We start from the raw sequence: 14,803 nt of genomic DNA on the forward strand, positions 1-14,803 counted from the left end.
TCGAGCCCCGCGTTGGGCTCTGTGCTGACTGCTCAGAGCCTGGAACCTGCTTCAGATTCTGTGTCTCCCTCTCTCTGACCCTCCCCCGTTCATGCTCTGTCTCTGTCTCAAAAATAAATAAACGTTAAAAAAATAAATAAAAAAATAAATCACCCAAAAGCTGAAACACACTGCCGGGCTTTCCCGGGGCTTCTGACTCGGTCGCTCCGCGGTCGGCCTGAGAATCTGCATTTTTTGCCACGTTCCCAGGTGGCGCCGATGCTGCTGGCCCAGGCACCACGTCGTGAGGAACACGTGGGCCCACCTGAACTTGCCCTTAACGGGTTCGTCTGCTCCTTTCCTTCCTGCTGACTTTCATTAGGAGCGTGTACTTGTTGATAATCTTCCACCTCTGTCCTGAGTCGTGCTGGAGTCCCGGGCCCACAAATCACAGAAATAGCCCAGAAACCCTGGGGTTTTGGTACCTGTACATCTCCTGAGGCCCCTGCCTCACCCGATCCGCCTACTCCAATAGGGGGTGCAGAGCAAAAGGGCCCTCGGCAAAGCAGGGCCTGCATGACTGCTGTGGAAAGAGGCCTCCAGCTCCTGTTTTGAGGCCAAGTGGTAGCCCCCTGGGGGGCCTCGGGGCAGCAGGAAGAGTGGGTGTCTGAGTTTCTGGGGGCCTCCGTCGTTCCCCAGAGCATGCTCCTCCTCCCCTCTCTCCCCCTCCGCACACCCTTCCCCTGCAGGTGGGCACGGCCTCCTCAGGGCACACTCCTCCAGGGCGAGGGGAAAGGAGAGGGCGCTGGGAGCTGGGAGGGGCAGGGGGCAGTACCTTTGGGGAGGAAGAGGTGGAAGACTGGGTACAAGGAACCCAGTCCTGAGCCAGTGTGGCGCCACTCAGTGACTGCCTCAGCAGTGTCAATTTGTTCACATCCCCCAAATGGTGGTGGAGGGGAAGAGGGCCCGCCTCCCTGACTTGTGAGTGGCTTCTACCCCGCCACTCCCCTCACCTGCTCCTCGCTCCTTCAACCGCCAGGTGAAGGTGATGGTGACCTTCTCCCTTCCCCACCGTCTTTAGGAGAAGAATAAAAGAAAACAAGCTTTGCTCCAGAAAGACAGATTTGGGTTAGCTCTCAAAAGGAACTTCCTCCACAGGACAGTGGACGGGGGATCTGGGCGTGAGCTGGCCTGGGGCCAGAGGCCCGGACACTAAAGTTTACTTGTCCAGGCCTCAGTGTGCTCATCTACCAAATGGGGCTACTCATGCCTTCCGTTGTGAGGCTTGAATGAGGTCGAGGACCTCAGAAGGGTGTTGTAAGCACACCGCGTGGGTAAAGATTTGCTGCTTTCAGCCAACCTGGCTTTCTTGGGGAGTGAGGGAGCTGTTTACACCTCACTTTCTTTCCCAGCCAGGAGCCTATCTGCCCAGCCCTGTCCTAACTGCCCAATGACCCGGAAGCCCCAACTCTCTCCCTGGCCCAGTGGGCCCCTCATCCCCATAACCAGCTTAGTGGCCCCCACGGGGATGGGGCAGCAGCCAGACCCTGACTGGCCTTCCTCTCTTATTTCTGCAGACACAGCCACCAGCCCAAGCAACGGCGGCATGGGCAGCGCCAGCCCGGGCCTGAGCAGCGTGGCCCCCGGCCGCCTCCTGCTGCCCCCCGACGCTGTGTTGCGCACAGGCGTGGAAAAGGCGGCCGCGGGGGCGGTGGGGCCCGAGAGACGGGACTGGAGCCCCAGCCCGCCTGCCACGCCTGACCAGGGCCTGTCTGCCTTCTACCTCTCCTACTTTGACATGCTGTACCCTGAGGATGGCAACTGGGCCACCAAGGGCCCCGGGGCCAGCTCTCGGGAGGAGCCACCTGAGGAGCCCGAGCAGTGCCCTGTCATCGACAGCCAAGCCCCCGGGGGCAGCCTGGACTTGGCACCGGGGAGTCTGACCCTGGAGGAGCACTCGCTGGAGCAGGTGCAGTCCATGGTGGTGGGCGAGGTGCTTAAGGACATTGAGACAGCCTGTAAGCTGCTCAACATCACTGCAGGTGAGCCTTTCCGCACGTCCCCCTCCGTAAGGCGGGCCGCAAGCAGGGCTGGGGTCGCTGGGGGTGTGGGGGGCCGCGCAAGGTGCACTCCGGCCACCCCTGGCCCGGCCTCAGCAACACCAGGCATGCTGGGGATTCTGCACATACAGTCAGCCCACGGCACACAGCAGCTGTGAGCCTGGGAAGGTTCCTACCCTCTCTGCCCCAACTGCTGGAGGCAATGCAATCAAGCTCTACACCATCTGACCCTCTACCCACCCCCCCAGAGGCGTCTCCACGCTCGCCTCATCTACTCTGCTCCAGCCACACCTGTTTTTTGCTGTGCCCACGACCCTCACGCCTCAGGACCTTTGCATCTCTCAATCCAAAACGCTCTTCCCCCAAAGAGTTCCTTGGCTCACCCCGTGCCTCCTTCAGATCTTGACTCAAATGGCACTGTCTTGATGAGGCTTTCCCTGCCCCCACTGTTGATGTTACTGTCCACACCGCCAACTCTTACTCCTCCTACCTGCTTTATTTCTCTCATCGCATGGACGGTCCGATGCCCTGCATATTTTATTTATCCATTTTATTTGCTCTCTGTCTCCCCCACTGGAAGGTACACACCCCAAGGGCAGGGATTTTCATTTGTCTGGTTGCCTGCTATATCCCCAGTTTCTAGGATGGCGCCTCGCTCATAATAGATGTTCAATAAACAGTAACTTCTGAATATGGCAGGCTGTGTTCTAGCACTGGGGAATAGAGTGGGGAACACAACACAAAAGCCCCTTTATCCACTGAGCGGACATTACAGTGAGGGAAACGGATCGTAGATAACTAGATAAATGTGTGTCACTGGTCCGGTGGTGATGAGGGCTCTGATGAGGAGGGGGCATTAGGAGTCCAGGCACACGTGTGTGCCTGGAAGGTGTGGTTGTGGGGCCGATGCTGTGAGTTGAGGGGCTGCGGGGTCTCCAGCCTCCTGTTCCCACATCGTCTCTCCAGCTTTGGGCAGGCCTGACCCATCCCCTGGGTCCCCGGATCCCGGCATTTGAGCATCCCACTCTCGTGCTGCTGTCACACAAAAAGTCTTCAGGCGTCCCTCAGGCCCGGCCCCCGCCCCCAACCATCCCTGCAGGTGCCCCATGCCCGTCCTGCCCCTGGAGGTTTCCCGTTCTGCTTCCTCTCCCACACCGGGCTGGGGAGGGGCCTGCCCTCTGAACAATGGAGACAGAAACAAATTGCTTTGACCCTGGGAAGGAAAATGGGTTTATGAAGTGGGGGCAGCCCAGCCTGCAGGTCATCCAGCTAGGGCACCAGCTTAGGCCACAGTGTTCACTTGGAGGCCCCATTGTGACTGTGCCACCAGCCCAGCCTCCACCCACAGGCCCCGCCAGCCTCACCCCAGAGCAGCTCCCCGGGGAACCTAGCCAGTGACTCTCTTCCTAGCCTCTGCGGCCTGGAGAGCCGCATCATGACCGCCCAGTGCCCTGCCATTTATTCGTTCAATGCTCGTGCACTGAGCAGCTAGTACGTACCCGGCCCTTTGTTAGCTGTTGGACAAGAGGCTACAACTCTCTGTGCCTCAGTTTCCTCATCTGTAAAATACAGTGGAGATTAGGATTCGGGTTGCAGGACTAATTCCTGGTTGGGTTTTTTCCCTGGTTCCTTGAAGGGTTTGGGGAAGGCAAGAGGCAGCTGAGAGAGCAGCTCAGGTGTCTCTGGTTTAATGTCACCGCCCCCTCCGGGGAGGGAGCTTCCTGAAAGGCCTTCTGAAGGGACCGGAGGGGTCGGGGGGGGGGACCCGAGGTCTGGGTGAGGTGGGGGGTGCAGAGGCCCCAGGCTACCCTGCCCTGAGCCAAGTTTGTTTTTAGGACCCCGGCTCCTCTGCCTCACTCCCCTCTCTTCTCGGGTGCCCCCTCCACAGGGCCCCTCAAGGCCCTCTCTGGCCTGGCCTGTTCTCACCCCAGGAGCACACAATCCGGGCCACAAGCTTCCAGTTCCCACGGGCGCCCCACCAGAGCAGAGCCGGCCACATTCGGGGCGGTGGCCTCAAGTAGCCCGTGGAACTGAGGGAGTGTCTCTTGTCCAGACCCCGTGGACTGGAGCCCTGGCAACGTGCAGAAGTGGCTCCTGTGGACAGAGCACCAGTACCGGCTGCCCCCCGTGGGCAAGGCCTTCCAGGAGCTGGGGGGCAAGGAGCTGTGCGCCATGTCGGAGGAGCAGTTCCGCCAGCGCTCACCTCTGGGTGGGGACGTGCTGCATGCCCACCTGGACATCTGGAAATCAGGTGGGACGCGGCATGGGTGAGAGAGGTGCCTCCCGAGCTCCGAGCCAGGGACCCGGAGGGGGGCGCTAGGCTGGGACTCCCGCCAGGGCCGCTGTCTGCTGGGGAAGCAGCTGGTCGGTCCCAGTCCGGACTCTGTTCTAAATCTCAGCCCCACTTGCTGCTGCCTCCCCAGATCCTGGGCCGACTCACCAGTCCTGACCCACTCCCAGCCCTGGGCAAACCCACAGCACTTAGGGCCAGAGCGTGTGGGAAGTTAAAAGGTAGGAGTCGGACTGTGAGAGCGCGGACGGCATAGCTGATGGGGACCGTGGGGACCGCGAAGTCCTCCTTTGTCCTTTTGAAATTGTGTTTGTCTGTTCTGTGTTGTCTTCCATTAAAGGAGTAATGAGGTAATCAGTGTGCGTGAGTTCTCAAAAGACCATAATGGAAATAGTACCGTGAAAAGGAATTTCCCCCCTCGCTCCTGACCCCCTGCCTTCCAGTCCCCCTGCCTAGAGGCAACCACCGTTACTGGTTTCTTGGGTACGTGCTGGAGGGAGTCTCCGCACACGACGAGCAAACATGCACGTGTGGTTTTCACCCTTTTGTAACATGGATCGTGCCAGAGTATCACACTGTTCCACTCTTGGTTTATCTTGGACCTGGCTCCCCAACAGCATCTCTACAGCTGCCCTCTTTCTAATGGCTGCGTGCCAACCCCTTAGTGTTTAAATCACTTCGCATCCGGCTGCGTGCCAACCCCTTAGTGTTTAAATCACTTCGCATCCCACTGCGTGCCCTGCACGGAGCTGCATGCTTTGGGGGAGGCAGTGCTTGCCGCACGAGTCGAGGCCCCTGCCCTTAGGGGTCTGGGATCAATAAAGGCATGGGACCCACTCATATGTATGACCAGTAGAGACCGGTGTCCTGCCCCCGCCCAGGAGCTGGCAAGTGCCTGGCTAGAGAGCCAGGTGGTGATGGGGGCAGAAGCTGACTGCCTCCATCCACGCCACTTGGCCTCAGTCCCACCCGAACACCCTCTTCTGCCCTCTGGGTCTGCCCTGGGTCTCAACCTTCTCTCCTTGCCCCGCAGCGGCCTGGATGAAAGAGAGGACTTCTCCTGGGGCGATCCACTATTGCGGTGAGCCAGGGCCAGCAGGGAGGGGCCAGGGCTCTGGGGTGCAGGGTCGAGGGGTGGCGCCCCACTCACCGCCCCCCTCCCTGGCTGCCCAGCTTCCACCAGCGAGGACAGCTGGACCGACAGCGAGGTGGACTCCTCCTGCTCCGGGCAGCCCATCCACCTGTGGCAGTTCCTCAAGGAGCTGCTGCTCAAGCCCCACAGCTACGGCCGCTTCATCCGGTGGCTCAACAAGGAGAAGGGTGAGCCGGGCTCCCCACGCGAGCCGCGAGGGGATCGGGCCTCACTGACGCTGGCGGGAGCCTGCCGGCCTCCTGCCAGGTGCCAGGCACAGGGATGGCTGGGGGTTGGGGGCTGGGGTGGGGGGAGTCGCCCCCCGCTTTTGCCCCGAATGCCGGACACGCTGCCGTCACTGGAGCGTCAGGATCTGCGTGTAGCTTGTGTCTCCTGACCAAGCTCTGTCCTATACAGGACCCCCAGCTCCACACAGGGCCGGGGACATGCTAGGGACTTAATACTCTGCCGAGAACTGGACACAGTCTTCCCCTTCAAAACATCATAGCTTCCCCCCATTTTTGGGGGGCCTGGGCGGCTCAGTCGGTTAAGCGTCCGACTGCGGCTCAGGTCGTGATCTCATGGTCTGCGAGTCCGAGCCCCGCGTCGGGCTCTGTGCCGACAGCTCAGAGCCTGGAGCCTGCTTCGGATTCTGTGTCTCCCTCTCTCTCTGACCCTCCCCCGTTCATGCTCTGTCTCTCTCTGTCTCAAAAATAAATAAACATTAAAAAAAAATTTTAAAAAAACAACATCATAGCTGCCTCAGGGAGACTAATGTGCCCGGTGAGAAATACCACGTGGGCCTCATAGGCAGTATTAGATTTCCAAGAGGCCACATTAAAAAAAAAAAAAAGGTAACAGGTGAACTTTTCTTTTAAAGTTTATTTATTGTGAGAGAGACAGAGAGAGTGCAAGTAGGGGAGGGGCAGAGAGAGAGAGAGAGAGAGAGAGAGAGAGAGAGAGAATCTCAAGCAGGCTCCATGCTGTCAGCACAGAACACACATGGGGCTCGAACTCATGAAACCATGAGATCGTGACCTGAGCCCAAATCAAGAGTCGGATGCTTAACCAACTGAGTCACTCAGGTGCCCCTTAACAGGTGAATTTAATTTTAATAAGCTTTTATTTAATCTAATATTAAAGATTATTAAAATTTCAACACATAATATAAAAATTACTAATGAGACATTTTTACTAAGTCTTCAAACACTGGTGAGTATTTTACAGTACATCTCAATTCGGACTAGCCACATTTCAAGTATTCAGGGGCCACATACGGCTAGTGGCTACCTCACTGGACAGTGCAGGACTAGATGGTGTGTGTGTGTATGTTGGAAAAGACTCAGAGCCAAGAAACCCGGGTTCTAGACCCCATCCTGCCATTAGTAGCTATGGGTATTGGGACCTCAGTCTTCTTATCTGTAAAATGGACAGGATTCATTCCTCCAACAAACCTTCACTGAGTACATCCTCTGGTTCCACACCGGCCCAGCCAACATTTACGGAGAATAAGTGTCCCTTTGGTGCAGGGAGGATTCAGCTGCACCCCGTCCTTGAGGGACCTGCAGGTTATAGGAGAACCAGCAGTGAAATGAGCTGGGGTACAGAGCGTGCCGGGGCTGCGACAGGGTGGTGGGGGCAGCTGTGCCTTGTTCAGGAGGACTTCCCGGGAGTGGTGACTTGGGCTGAGTGTGAAGGACAAATAGGGGCTAGAGGGGGTGGAGAGAAGTTCCTGCACAAGGCACGGTAACCCTCGTGTCTATTTGAGACTTAATGCGAGCCCGGTCCTCAGGAAGACGGTTCCATGATAGACTTCTAGGGAGAGGAGATCAGGGAGGGCAAAGTGGTCTGGGAAGGCTCCCTGGAAGGGGTGTGCTGGCTTGGGTTTTGCCAGGAGGGTTTAGAATGAGAACTGGGATTGTTAACAGTGTCATAGTTCCTCCCAAGGGGCACTTCTGTCAGACTCCGCTGTAAGCACTTTCTGTCGCCACTCAACAAACGGTAGTCATTACAACCCCCTCCACCCTCACGATAAAGGGGCCTCAAACAGCTTCTCGAGGTAGAATATGGCAGAGACGGGCTTCAAACCTGAGGCAGCCTGTCTCCAAATCCACTCTTTTCCCCACCTGCTCTGAATTAATCCTACCAGAAAGGGCCGTGTTGGCTTCGGCGTCTGAGGATGGCAAAGAGGTCTTTCAGGCTTGGGAGCTGCTGGTCAAGGTGGTGGGGGCAGGGGCGGAAGTGGGGATGACCTTGACAAATGAGCCGTAGGCACAGCTCAGAGCCCCACAGGGCTTCTGCGCAGGGTGTGCAAACCCCACAGTAGGAGCAGAGGCTGGCAGGGGCCAGGCCCTCGGGGCCCCACATAACCCGCTAAAGTACGCAGGCTCACCCTGCACTCAGCAGGTTTGTGACCCCATAATATCATTTACCACTTACTGGGGCACAAATTTCTTTAACCCTCGCTGCCACCTTGGGAGTAGATAGCATGCCCCCCCACGCCCCCAGCCTGGCCCTCACCCCCCACCGCCGACACTGACCTGCTGGTTTTGGTCTTTCTCCCTCCTGGCACACCCCCGCCTTGCACCGCTGGCTCTCTCTGGGCCCACCTGCTCCCCCAGGCATCTTCAAAATTGAGGACTCGGCTCAGGTGGCCCGGCTGTGGGGCATCCGCAAGAACCGGCCGGCCATGAACTACGACAAGCTGAGCCGTTCTATCCGCCAGTATTACAAGAAGGGCATCATCCGGAAGCCAGACATCTCCCAACGCCTCGTCTACCAGTTCGTGCACCCCATCTGAGGGCTGCAGGCCAGGCCTTAGGCCTGAAACTCGCCCTCGCCAAACCTCCCTCCTGCCCACCCCTGCCTCTGCCGGACCCTGAGCTGAGGGAGACTGCAATCTCCTGGCGTCGGAGTCTAAGGTCCTGGAGGGGATGGCCCTCTGCTTCCAGGGGCGTAAATGAGCTCTCCGGGGCCCGGGGGACCCCTGGGTGGGAGTGCTTCCTCCTCGGGCCTGACTGCTCACATGCCCAGTTCCCTGGAAGATGGAAGGAGACAGGGCTGTCCTCAGTGTTCATGGCTCCCTGGGGAAGGCCATCCCTCCACCCCAGCCTCTGACCCCAGAATTTCCAGAGCAGAGCCGACAGAATGACAGTGACTTAGCCAAGGCCACTAGCAGTCCAGTGCTCCCTGCTGCCCCATCCTGCACCATGCTTGGCGTGATGCTAGGAGACGTCTGTGCCCCCGAGTCGGGAAGCCTGGGGTGCTCCTGGGAACGGATAATAAAGATACTAGAGAACTACCATGGCCCCAGTGTCTGTGCAGCGAGTGAGTGGCACAGCCCCAAGGCCACCACTGCTCAAAGTGGTTGTGGTCACAGTGGCCTTGGGGCGGTCACAGGGGGCTTCCTGGGGGAGGTGGCATTGAGCGGAGTCTAAACGGAAAAGGGTAATTAATTGGTAGAGGCCGTGGGAGAGAGGCAGTGAGCCTTCAAGGCCCTGGGAGGGGCTAGAAACACCCTCATCTCCTCCCACCCACATGGGGGCCCATAGGAAGGAGCAGGGCTGGGGCTGAAGAGGGTCTACCTACTTAGGCGGGGGGAGACGGTGGCGTCCTCCACGGCCTCTTGCTGTGCTGTAGATCGGGGGCTTTCTGCCTTAAGTGGCCAGGGTGCTAACCCTCTTGCGAGGGGCCCCTGAGCCCTGGTCTCTGCTTGGCCAAACAGAATGGCTCTGGGATGGGGCAGCAGGGGTGAGGAGAGAGTGGGCACTTCAGCCCCCATTATGGGACCCTGGCTCGACAGCAAACGGGTGGAAGAGAGGTTGACTTGTTTGTGGTGTCTCTCTTGGAGGGTCCCGGACCTCTGCCATGCCCTCTGCCGAACACCCCACGGGATGGGGATAGGTAGGGCTCATGAGGTCTGTATGTGTGCTGGGTGGGGGAGAGGGGGACCTACCACCCACTCTCCTGGGGGCATCAACTGTCTCAGCTTCCTCACATTTGCTCAACAGTGACCTGGGGGCCGACTGTGTGCTAGGTATTTCTACCGCTTTTTTGTCATGAACCCTCCCAACAAAACTGTGAGGTAGGCGTGACTCCCCTATTCTGCGGACCATGAAACTAAGGCTCAGAGCAGTTAAGCAACTTATTCGGAGCCACACAGCCAGCCAGCGGCAGAACCAGGAGCTGGACCCACAAGGACAGCGCGCTCTCTGCCCCTCCGTGTCTCCTGCTTTGTGGCTGGTTGGCACCTTTGGCCACCATAACCCGTAGGTTCGATGACAGGCTTCCAGGAGACAGGACTGGGAGCCTGTCAGTGCTACCCAGGCCACTGGGGGTTAAATGCTGCCCTATTCTGCTGCCTTCTGCCCTCAGCAATTTTATTGTCTCCAGAAGAAAGTTTACCTCTGCCAGTGAGCAAACACCACCTTGGCATCTGTCAGTTGGGACTGGACTGGCAGGAGGAGGGGGCCCTGCCCCAGGCCTGTGCCTCGGCCGTCTGCCTCCTCCCAGGGAGGGGGCTGCCTGGGACCCTGGCCAGAAGTCAGCTCAGCTCTGCTGAACTGGTTTTTTCTCCAGCCTTCTTGACCTGCCCCCAGCCGAGCCCCTGGAGCCACCTGCTTGCAGGTTCCCAGCTCGACCCGAACCTGGAGCGGCTTGGGGTCTTGGGCTGGGGCTGGGAGGGAGGAAAGGAAGGGGAATTAGGGGCTAGGAGTGGGGCGCAGGAACTACTCCAGAAAGGAGAGCTGTGGGGGGCTGAGGCAGGTCCCCGCTGTGTGGGTCTGCCACAGTGCACACATCCCCTTGGCAGACACACACCCATCCGGTGACACTTTGTGTGCTAACAGCAAACTTCAGAGTCCTCTTCTTCCTCCTCTGCACACCTGTCCGGCAGAACTCCCTCCAGCCTGCTATTCCCTGACCCTGCTCCTGGGACTCTGCCTGCAGTGCTCCCCACAGCTGCATGGAAGAACCTGCACAAAAGGCAACCTCTTGTCTTTACTTGAAGGCTCTTCTGTTTGGCTAAAACCAGGGGCTTGTCACTGGAGGTGGATCTGGGGGAGAAAGGACACAAGGTGGAGAATAGATCACCCGCCACCTTGACCTTTTCTCCCTGTCCAGAGGCCAAGGGGACAGCAGCAGGGGCAGGGGAGGCGGGGGGGACTGCAGTATATTTGCCTTGAATAATGGGTTTGTGTCAGGGCCCTGCCAGGCTGCCGGGCCCAGAGGGGCCTCAGAGAGACATCCGACCTGACTGGGTGAAGCCAAGGCCGGGGTGCGGGTGAGGATGTGGCGAACTGGCTGCAGAACTCCAGCCCTGGCCCAAAGGGGACCTAGCTGGGGGTGGGGAGGCTGGAGCAGGGCTTGGGCAGGGTGTGGGCCCGGCAGGGCACAGCCAAGGGTCCAGAGCCTCGGTCCTGCCCACTCCCTCGAGCGATCCTCCAGGAGGAGCCCTCCCAGGGTCCCACACAGAAATGCTGTCAGAGGACAGGCAGGACACAGAAAAACATGGCATGACCTGGTATCACACCGCAGAGAGCCTGGGACTGTGAACAACCAGGAACCCCAGGCCTCGGCAGTCACTTTTACAATTTTGATTTTAAAAAACGGGGCGCCTGGGTGGCTCAGCCGGTTGAGTGTCTGACTTCGGCTCAGGTCATGATCTCACAGTTCGTGAGTTCAAGCCCCGCGTCGGGCTCCATACTGACAGCTCGGAGCCTGGAGCCTGCTTCAGAGTCTGTGTCTCCCTCTCTTTCTGCCCCTCCCCTGCTCATGCTCTGTCTCTGTCTCTCAAAAATAATAAATAAAAATTTAAAACCTGGGGCACCTGGGTGGCTCAGTCAGTTAAGCATCCGGCTCTTGATTTCTGCTCAGGTCACAATCTCATGGTTCGTGGCACTGGGCCCCATGACTCTGATAGCACAGAGTCTGCTTGGAATTCTCTCCCCGTCTGTCTCCCTCCCCTATTCATGCGTGCTCTCCCAAAATAAAAAACGTAAAAAAAAATCCAAACCTATTTAGAGGTCAAACCTTGAACTTGAGTTTGGGACCCCAAGTATCCCAATGCTCTTGGTCAGTGCTCATCACCAGGCACCCAGAACAGTAGGGTCACACCATCTGTCACCCTCCCTGTGCAGCAGGGCCCGGGGCCCCGGAAGGTTAAGAGACCAGCCGCCAGCCCACTGGTGGTCAGCCAGGACAGCACGCAGCATGCTGGGCACCATCCCCCCTGACAGATGTCCCTGCCACAGAGAACTCTCAGCTCGAGAGACACACAAGACTCAAGAGGACCACATCCAGCCAGGTTGACACAGTTCTGGATTTTATCCACAGTCGTACAATCACAACTGATATATATATATATTTGTATTTATATACCTTTAAATTACACAATCATGTACAAAACAGGTGCATTGCTGAGACCACAGCACTTCTCGGAGTTTCACAAGTGTCGGACTAATGGAGTCAGGAAGCCTAGGGCAGCAGATGGCGGGCGGCAGGGCAGCCCTGGTCCCTTGCAGAGCCGGGCTGCAGAACGGTGGTTAACTGGGGACAAAACACATTAGTCGCCGAGCCCCACAGGGCGGGCCCGTGCAGCATTGAGGGTGTGGGTAGGAGGCTACAGGAGGTGGTGGGCGCGGCGAGGGGCGCGGCCCCCACGCTCGGTGGTGAGTGCCCTGACACCAGCACTGACAGGCGGGGCCAGGCCCCTAGAGCTCGGGGGAGGAGGGGGGGACCGCCAGGTAGGAGACCCTCTGTCTCCGGGGTCCTGAGGAGCCTGGGGACCAAGGGAGACTGGTCCCAAACTGGGCCGTGGAGGTGGTTGCTCAGAAAGGATGGGATTTCAAGTCCCTGCCCCGGGGGTGGGCAGCTGGAGTGCTGAAGGGGACACGTCTGGGGTCCAGGCAGGACCACAGACCCTCCCCAGGTGCTAGAAAGCCACTGGCACAGAGAGGGGGAGCCCAGGCCCCAAGGCGCAGATGTGCCAGTTTCCTGCCTTCCAAGGGTGGTGAGGGGCAGAGGCCTCAACCCCAACTCCCCCACCTGGAGGAGAGACCCAAGAGGGTTTTGTTCTGGAACTGGGAGGGTGGAGGGCTTCCAAAATCTTGCTTCAGGCTCCGAGGGAGCCTAGGGCACATCTCAGGCTGCAGCGGATGCCCAGAGAGCAGACAGTGACAGGAAATGGGGTGCTGGGGGTGGGGAGTCTGCCTGTCCCTGGGGGTGCCATCATCCCCCCCCTCCAACTCCCCTGGCCCAGTTCAGGCCCCTGCCAGAGTCTCCCAGGATCTTTGCACTGTGAACAAGGGTCAGGGCCTGGAGGATGGGGTCCATGACCTAATAGTAGACTGTCGGGGGAAGAAGCAGGGAGCAAAAGAGGACTGAGGGGTGCCAGAGGGGCTGGGTATCCCACTGTCTTTACCTGGAGGCCGGGAGGGAGGACGGCGGGGGGCGGGGGGCAGGTGCTGTGGAAGGGGGTGGGTGTCTGCAGTGCTGAGGCCCAGAAGCAGGGCTCTGCCGGCGCTACCGGAAGTCCCAAGGCCTCACCCTTGAGGCTCCCAAGAGATCCTTCTTCCAGCCATGTCCTCCCACCTCGAGGTTTTGTCCTGCCCTGGTCTATTTCTCCGAGCCTCCCAGGGGCCCCCACATATGGGAGAGGCTGGTACCTGGTACTAGTATTTAGTAACCCAACACAGCTTTCCTTCACCAAACACAGGAAACTCTCCGACTCTGGGCAAGCCTTTTGCCTCCCCCCACCCCCAAATGTCCTTTAACTGCTACCCAGGCTTAGACATAAGGAGGGGCTGCCAGCAGGGGGGATGCCGCTCCAAGGGCAAGGGCAGCTCCAAGGGCAGGGGCTGATTGAGGAGGAGGAGACAAGGAAGAAAGGGTGACTGTCCTGCCCCTGAGGGCCCGGGCCCCTCCCTCCTGCCAAACCCCTGTCTTTCCCATTGGCTGCAGTGTCCCTGATGGTGCCAGGCTGGAAGCTCCCTCAGACACCGCCCCCCCTCCCCCAGTGTCTTCCCAGACAGGCGAGAGAGGGGAAGGGCAGGATGGGAGGCCACAAGGCTTAGTCTCCTGCAGGCTGGCCGAGCCTAGTGCAACTAGGGCTTCAGATGGACATGGAGGGAGGAAGGTGGGTGGGCAAGGTGCCCCCCCCCCCCCCCCCGCCCCTAGGAAATGGGAGGAGGCTGCTACAGTTGCCGGCTTTGCCCCGGGCTTTGAGGCCCCTCCCCCTGCCTGAAGACTCATGAGATGGAGGCAGGGTCTCCGCAGGTGACCAAGAGGTATGGCCCTGAGGAAGAGCCTGAGCCCAAAAGGCCAACAGCTGGAAAGAAGGACCCCAGCAGGGTCTTGGTCCCTCAGCTGAGCCTCACCCCAGTGACACTGTCATCAACTCCAGCTCACCCCTGGTCATGTCTGGGGGAGTCCAGGGATCCCGGGAAGCATCTAGGGGAGAAGAGAATGACGGTTCCTCCTCCAGCCCCACCAGTCATTAGGGGCGAGGCCAGGAGAAGAAGGGCACTCCCCGGGGCAAAGTGGAAGACTAAAGACTGGGAGGCCCCCCTTCTCTGGGGTCTGGAGGGGAGGCCTTTGAGAGTAGGGTGGTGGAGAGAGGGGAGCATCGTGAGGCAGAAGGAAGAGGTCAGAAAACCGAGCCCAGAGAAGAGGAGGGGGACGGGTGCTGGCAGCCTGGGGTGCGGGTGGGGGTGGGGGTGAGGGGTGTAGTCTGGGGAAGTGAGGCAGGAGAGAAGGGTCCGGGAGACATCCCTCAGGGCTCAGGAGACTCTTTGGTGGGATCTGAAGAGCAATGTTGGAACGTCTCTGTTGGGCTAAGTACTAGGACCCTCGCCTACCCTGGGGCCATCACCCCAAGTCCCACCACCGCCCTGGCCTCCAGGCAGCCCTGCAAATGCTTCTGTCTCTGTATTTTTTGTTTTGTTCTGTTTTGACTTTTAAAAAAATAAAAGCTTGATCGGAAAATATGTCTGGAACTCTATGGCGAGGGAAGAGGGACAAGAGAGAGAAGGGAGGGGAGGTGGCGGGTGAGGAGTGAGGGGAGGTGTGAAGGGGAGCAGGGCAGCTAGATGGCCTCCACGTAGTTGGCGGGATAGAGGCCCAGCTGCCCACTGTCCAGCCGCCCGCGGCACCATCCCTGCTCGTCCTCCTCGCCCAGCTTGGTGAGCTCATCTCCTAGGAAGGGGACACAGAGGAGCTCATTGACGGGGGTGGGGTGGGGGGGGGGGGATGGGGACGCTTAGAGAGAGTTTAGGTAAGCCCTCCAATACTATTTTTCTAGGCCCACCCCAATGCCCTCCCATGACTGCCCCAAGCTCACTCTGA

The 14,803-nt window shown here is 59.0% G+C and overlaps 2 protein-coding genes across 3 annotated transcripts in view; one reads left to right on the forward strand and one right to left on the reverse strand.

Annotated features, from left to right (window-relative positions):
* Window positions 1–1,426: 1,426 nt before the first annotated feature.
* On the forward strand, window positions 1,427–8,755 carry SPDEF (SAM pointed domain containing ETS transcription factor). The gene is made up of 5 exons (XM_049653416.1): window positions 1,427–2,021; window positions 4,093–4,290; window positions 5,363–5,410; window positions 5,503–5,649; window positions 8,083–8,755. Exons 1-5 carry the CDS (start codon window positions 1,430–1,432, stop codon window positions 8,259–8,261), a joined length of 1,164 nt encoding a protein of 387 aa, XP_049509373.1. The 5' UTR covers window positions 1,427–1,429; the 3' UTR covers window positions 8,262–8,755.
* Window positions 8,756–11,766: 3,011 nt separating this feature from the next.
* PACSIN1 (protein kinase C and casein kinase substrate in neurons 1) overlaps window positions 11,767–14,803 on the reverse strand; it is a 57,080-nt gene continuing 54,043 nt past the window's right edge. For both annotated transcript variants that reach the window (XM_049653418.1, XM_049653419.1), the window contains one exon: window positions 11,767–14,653. In XM_049653418.1, coding sequence (XP_049509375.1) covers window positions 14,544–14,653 — 110 coding nt within the window. In that variant the 3' untranslated portion in view covers window positions 11,767–14,543. The remainder of the gene's footprint in view (window positions 14,654–14,803) is intronic.

This window comes from Panthera uncia, assembly GCF_023721935.1.
Source record: "Panthera uncia isolate 11264 chromosome B2 unlocalized genomic scaffold, Puncia_PCG_1.0 HiC_scaffold_24, whole genome shotgun sequence".
NCBI lineage: Eukaryota > Metazoa > Chordata > Mammalia > Carnivora > Felidae > Panthera > Panthera uncia.

Excerpts from the sequence above, each read along its gene's own strand:
- SPDEF (XM_049653416.1), top strand. The coding sequence starts at position 1,430 with ATGACCCGGAAGCCCCAACTCTCTCCCTGGCCCAGTGGGCCCCTCATC. Across the intron at positions 5,411-5,502 it reads TGGGGCGATCCACTATTGCG|CTTCCACCAGCGAGGACAGC; the intron begins GTGAGCCAGGGC and ends CTGGCTGCCCAG. Across the intron at positions 5,650-8,082 it reads GTGGCTCAACAAGGAGAAGG|GCATCTTCAAAATTGAGGAC; the intron begins GTGAGCCGGGCT and ends CTGCTCCCCCAG.